The sequence below is a fragment of the Salmo trutta genome, chromosome 21, assembly GCF_901001165.1.
Source record: "Salmo trutta chromosome 21, fSalTru1.1, whole genome shotgun sequence".
NCBI classification, from domain to species: Eukaryota; Metazoa; Chordata; class Actinopteri; order Salmoniformes; family Salmonidae; genus Salmo; species Salmo trutta.
In genome coordinates this window covers 22,452,761-22,459,428 of record NC_042977.1, presented here as the reverse complement: position 1 = coordinate 22,459,428, position 6,668 = coordinate 22,452,761, and the positions used below count along the sequence as shown (strand labels likewise).

The following is a 6,668-nucleotide window of genomic DNA, read 5'->3' as shown; positions in this document are numbered from 1 at the left end:
ATTAAACATTTGCATTTAAAGTCAAACTTTTTAATCTATATAAACAAAGTGCATATAAATCTAACCATTCAAAATGAATACAATCTGAACAGCATAATAGAATATTGCACCATATCAACCAAAAAATATATAACAATTTGCCAAACTGCAGCATCCCACAAATTGAAATAAATGTAAAAAAGAAGGATGCTATTACACATGTGCATTTAAAGTATAACTTTTTTAATGTACATAAACAAAGTGCATTTAAATGTAACAATTCAAAACGAATACAATCTGAACAACATAATAATAGAATATTGCACCATATCAAAGAAAAATAAATAACAATGTGCAAAACTGCAGCATCCCACTTAAAACATTAAACTGGTCCCTATTTTCTCTCTCTTCTTTATTGCCATGTTATAACCAGCAGCACACAGCAATGCTGACCGTATTTTACTTTTATGAGAGATTTGCATTCAGAAATGCAAGCTGCCTCACTTTCGAGGGGCTGATGAGGTTTCTTCTCTCAGTAATTATTTGTCCCGTTTTCGAGAAGACCCTCTCAGAGGGAACAGATGTGGCCACAAAATCAACATTTTTTAATGGCCATCTCAGTCACCTGTAGTTTGAATTGAAGAGGGCATCCCATAATAGCAGATGAAGGATATCAAGTATCTGGAAAGGTTCTGTATGGAGGAATGGTGTAAGATCCCCCCATGTGTTCTCCAATCTCATAAAATCTTTTAGAACGACTTACAGGAGCAATTAAGGTTAAGTGCCTTGCTCACAATTAAGGTTAAGTGCCACCTTTGGGTGTCTGACCATTCTTGAAACGCACAGGAAACTGTTGAGCGTGAAAAACCCAGCAGCATTGCCGTTCTTGACACAAACCGGTGCGCCTGGCAGCTAATACCTTACCCCGTTCAAAGGGACTTAAATATTTTGTCTTGCCTATTCACCCTCTGAATGGCGCACATACACAATCCATGTCTCAATTGTCTCAAGGTTTAAAAATCCTTCTTTAACCTGTCTCCTCCCCTTCTTCTACCTTGAATGATTGAAGTGGATTTAACAAGTGAAGTCAATAAGGGATCATAGCTTTCACCTGGATTCACCTGGTCAGTCTATGTCATTGAAAGAGCTGTTCTTAATGTTTTGTATACTCAGTGTAGCTCTGTATTTGTCTTTTTTGTTTTATACAGTATTTTTTGCTTATCTTTATCAAGGGTGCCAATAGTTATGGACTTGACCAGACCAAAACAGTGTAAGAGCCTTTTATGTTTGTCTGGTCCATTACCAGTCACTTAACCTCATCCTAAGGCTATTGCACGCTGGGATTGAGATACCCCAGTCAGTTGATTTCAGTTATGCTCTTCTAAAGAGTACATGGATTTACCAGCAGAGGACTAAACCACTGAGCAGTCATGTCCATAAATATTTGCACCCTTGATACAGATCAGCAACATGACTGTACATGTTGAGAGTAATGATGTCACATAATGTATGTATATTGTATGTAGATGATGTGATTAAGAGGCCTGACTGTATCAGAATAGGAATATGCATCAAATTGACAGAATCTGTCAATGCTCAAATCAAATTAAGGACAAGTGAAACATTGGAGTCATGAACTTTATTTACAGGAGACATTAACATCATTCTTTAATGTTTTGATGTCTACAAAGTAAGGGTTAGACATAAGTTCAAACAAAAACTGCTAATGTGGTCCCTGCTGAGGTTTTTGTACAGTGTGTGTAGGTTTCCTGTCACTGTGGGCCTCACAGCGCAGTAGTACAGAGCAGAGTCTGTCATGTCAGCAGAGGAGATCTCCAGATCCAAACGGTTTTTCCCTTCATTCAGTTTTGAGGATAATCGAGCATTCAGAGGATCTGCTTTCTTTATAAACCCTGAACCCAAGATGTACAGGAGGAACTCTGGCCTTTGTTCTGTGTCCTGTCGATACCAATAGAATTCGTCTCCAGCACTAGCTGTTCTGGAGTATTTGTAAGACAGGGTAACAGGGGTTCCCTCTAAACAGTACTCTTCTTTCTTGATTGGAGTGAGGTCTTCACAACTGACACCTGCATAGAGAATGGTTTTTAATACACAGACACTTAATTGTTCATGAAAATGTATTGAAATTGAATTGAATTAAAATGGGCAAGTATGGCAATACATTGTATGGAAATGTACTGTATTGTATTGTATAACAAACCCATAACTATGGTCAGGAACAATGCTGAATACAGCAACTGCATCTTAGATGAAGAGAAACAAACTGAAAGAAAGATCTAAGCAACCTCCTGTTTTACATTTTCTATGCTGCTGTTCAATTGCTGTTCAACTCATCTTCTACCATAAGTCCCTCCCCTTAACATACAGTAGGTATGTTATGTATGTCATACAATATGTCTGTTTCCTCCCATGGTTCTTGACAGTTTTCGTACAGTGTCAAAGTTTCCTGTCACTGTGGTCTTCATGGCACAGTAGTAAACAGCAGTCTGTCACATCAGAAGAAGAGATCTTCAGATCCATTTACATTTACATTTACATTTAAGTCATTTAGCAGACGCTCTTATCCAGAGCGACTTACAAATCGGTGCATTCACCTTATGATATCCAGTGGAACAACCACTTTACAATAGTGCATCTAAATCTTTTGGGGGGGGGGTTAGAAGGATTACTTTATCCTATCCCAGGTATTCCTTAAAGAGGTGGGGTTTCAGGTGTCTCCGGAAGGTGGTGATTGACTCCGCTGTCCTGGCGTCGTGAGGGAGCTTGTTCCACCATTGGGGTGCCAGAGCAGCGAACAGTTTTGACTGGGCTGAGCGGGAACTGTGCTTCCTCAGAGGTAGGGAGGCGAGCAGGCCAGAGGTGGATGAACGCAGTGCCCTTGTTTGGGTGTAGGGCCTGATCAGAGCCTGAAGGTACGGAGGTGCCGTTCCCCTCACAGCTCCGTAGGCAAGCACCATGGACTTGTAGCGGATGCGAGCTTCAACTGGAAGCCAGTGGAGAGAGCGGAGGAGCGGGGTGACGTGAGAGAACTTGGGAAGGTTGAACACCAGATGGGCTGCGGCGTTCTGGATGAGTTGTAGGGGTTTAATGGCACAGGCAGGGAGCCCAGCCAACAGCGAGTTGCAGTAATCCAGACGGGAGATGACAAGTGCCTGGACTAGGACCTGCACCGCTTCCTGTGTGAGGCAGGGTCGTACTCTGCGAATGTTGTAGAGCATGAACCTACAGGATCGGGTCACCGCCTTGATGTTAGTGGAGAACGACAGGGTGTTGTCCAGGGTCACGCCAAGGTTCTTAGCACTCTGGGAGGAGGACACAAGGGAGTTGTCAACCGTGATGGTGAGATCATGGAACGGGCAGTCCTTCCACAAGTTTGTCCACTTTATCAATGGAAACTGTCAGATGAGGATGTGATGTACAAGAGGAATTCTGGTTTGGATCCGGGATATTGGCAGTACCACTGTAGAGTGTAGATAGTGCCATCATATTAGAAGGAGAGATGGACATTCCTTCCCTCCTGAACAAGCTCTTCTGTAGTAGCAGGGTTTATTGAATCCCCAAAACTGTTTCCTGCAAAAATATTTGGTCAAATAACTTCTGTAACTGTAAAACTGTGCAGTTGTAACTGATATTTACAAATGATTAATGTGCAATTAACATGTTTTTGTGCTGTTAATTCACTGTAAGATTAAATTAAAATATTTCAATCCATATAATAATAACTCACCTAAAAAGCTGAAAAGAGAACAAATGAGAAGAACACCATCAATTGTCAGACATGATTAATTCTAATCAGACAGGTTTTTTACATGGACAGTAAATTTGAGATAATATAAGGCAAGTACTGGAAACAATAGAACACTATGAAAAATCTGGGAAACCAGGCCTGCTATTCATAGCTGACTTTGAAAAGTCTTTTGATAAAGTACGACTGGAGTTTATATATAAATGCCCCGAACATTTCAATTTTGGAGAATCTCTTATAAAATAGGTTAAAATCATGTATAATAACCCTAGGTGTAAAATAGTAAATAATGGCTCCTTCTCAGAAAGTTTTAAACTGTCAAGAGGAGTAAAACAAGGTTGTCCATTATTGGCATATCTATTTCTTTTGGCCATCGAAATGTGAGCTATTAAAATCAGATCGAACAATAATATCAAGGGATTACAAATCTAGGGCTAAAAACAAATGTGCCATTGTTCGCTGAAGATTCATGTTTTCTTTTAAATCCACAACTTGGATCCCTCCACAGCCTCATAGAGGATCTAGATACATTTTCTAACCTCTCTGGATTACAACCAAATTATGATAAATGTACCATATTACGTATTGGATCACAAAAAATACAACTTTTACATTACCATGTAGTTTACCAATAAAATGGTCTGATGGTGACGTGGATATACTCGGTTTACATATCCCAAATTAAATAAATGATCTCACTCCTATACATTTTAATAGAAAGTTAGCAAAAATAGATAAGATCTTGCTACCATGGAAAGGTAAATACCTATCTATTTGTGGAAAAATCACCCTGATTAACTCTTTAGTCATATCCCAGTTTACCTATTTGCTTATGGTCTTGCCTACACCTAGAGAACAGTTTTTTTTTTATTATTTGAGAAAATATATTCAAATCAAATGGTCCTATTTATAGGGCTGAAATGATTAAATATTAAAGCACTTGACCTCTCACTAAAGGCTTCAGTCATACAAAAGTTATACTTAAATCCAAACTGGTTCTCAAGCAAATTAGTAAGAATGTCTGACCCTATGTTCAAGAATTACAACGTCTCACTTTCAGTTATTTGAGAAGGAAATCATCTCCCAAATATCGCTATTTTTAAAACAAGCCATAGAAAGTTGGTTGCAATTTCAATTTAATCCACCAGAAATTTCAGAACAAATAATACAACAAATATTGTGGTTAAACTCAAATATACTATGATAAAAAACATTATTAAACATTAAATAAAAAAAGGTATACTCTTCATAAATTATATCATAAATAGGACTGGTGGAGTTATGTCACACATGCAGCTAACAAAAACATATGGAAATTTACCCAAAATTACAACCAACTAATTGCAGCATTACCGCAAAAATGGAAGAGGAAAGTGGAAGGGGGAAAAAGTAAGGAACTTGTCTGTTGGCCCTGCATTAAAGACCGTAATTGGATAAAGAAAATTGTAATAATTAAAAAGTACACTAGTTTCATTTAAGGTCCAAAAAATGGACAGCCGTGCCATATAGATAGTTGCAAAATAGTTGGGAAGAGATTTTAGACGTACCGATTCCATGGCACATGGTTTATGAACTAATATGCAAAACGACACCGGATTCAAAACTTTGAATTTGTCAATGTAAATGATTATACAAAATTCTTGCAACCAATAGAATGTTATTTGTATGGAGGATACAACCTTCCCAGCTCTGCAGATTTTGCTGCGAAGAGACAGAATCATTAGATTATTTGTTTTGGTACTGTCCATATGTTCTTGGTCACAGGTCCAGGAATGGCTGAAGAATTGCAACATTTACCTGGAGCTAACTCTGCAGATAGCACTACTGGGTGATCTGAAAAGTCATAGTCAATTGATCAATAATATAATAATGCTTCAGCAAAAATGATTATTTTCAATTTACAATCTGTAGAAACAATGAGAATAGAAAGGTTCAGAATGTTTGTGAAACATCACACAGTTGAAAAATATATGGTAAATAGAAATCCCATATGGATGGTGTTAAGAGATAGATGGGAGGGTTGAATGGAGCGGAAGGTTGGGACTAATATAAAATGGTAATAAAAGATAACTAATGTAAAACATACTGTGTCTGTAAAAAAGGTAAATGGGTTAAGATTCTTTGTGGAAGAAGACAGTTTGAAAGATATGGCAAATAGAAATGAAACCGGATGGACATCAGAAATATATGGGAGAGGTTGAGGTTAGAGGAAGGACAAGAGTTAAAATAAAACTAAATAGACTGTCCATATAATGTATATAGTATGTTTAAGCTGGAAGTAGAGGCCTAAGCGTTGTTGTTCACTAGTTTATTCCAATTAGAGGAGGGGTGGTAGGGTTAGAAAGTAATAAAGGAAAAAATATATTTTTTAAATATATGTATATATATCTATTTATATGTATATGTATGTACAGTACCAGTCAAAGTCTAGACACACCTACTCATTCCATGGCTTTTCTTTCTTTCTTTTTTTACTATTTTCTATATTGTAGAATTTACATTTTAGTCATTTAGCAGACGCTCTTTCGAGAGCGACTTACAGTAGTGAATGCATACATTTTCATACTGGTCCACCATGGGAATCTAACCCACAACCCTGGTGTTGCAAACACCATGCTCTACCAACTGAGCCACATGGTAGAATAATAGTGAAGACATCAAAACTATGAAATAACACATGGAATCATGTAGTAACCAAAAAAGTGTTAAACAAATCAACATGTATTTTATATTTGAGATTGTTCAAAGTAGCCAACCTTTGCACACTCTTGGCATTGTGATGCAGACAATTACATTGATGGAAGCTACAATCTATTAGCAATATTAAAGCTGATCTACCCCCTACATTTAAAAAATATATATATATATTTTTTAAGAAACATCTTGCTAGACCTTTGAGAAACAGACAGACAGACAGACAGAC

At 37.6% G+C, this 6,668-nt stretch overlaps 1 gene segment (V, D, J or C); it reads right to left on the bottom strand.

The window, feature by feature from the left end:
* Positions 1-1,603: 1,603 nt before the first annotated feature.
* On the bottom strand, positions 1,604-2,497 carry LOC115157776 (T cell receptor alpha variable 12-2-like). The segment is given in 2 exon segments: positions 1,604-2,066; positions 2,201-2,497. Coding segments are annotated over 2 exon segments (447 nt in total).
* Positions 2,498-6,668: the final 4,171 nt, after the last annotated feature.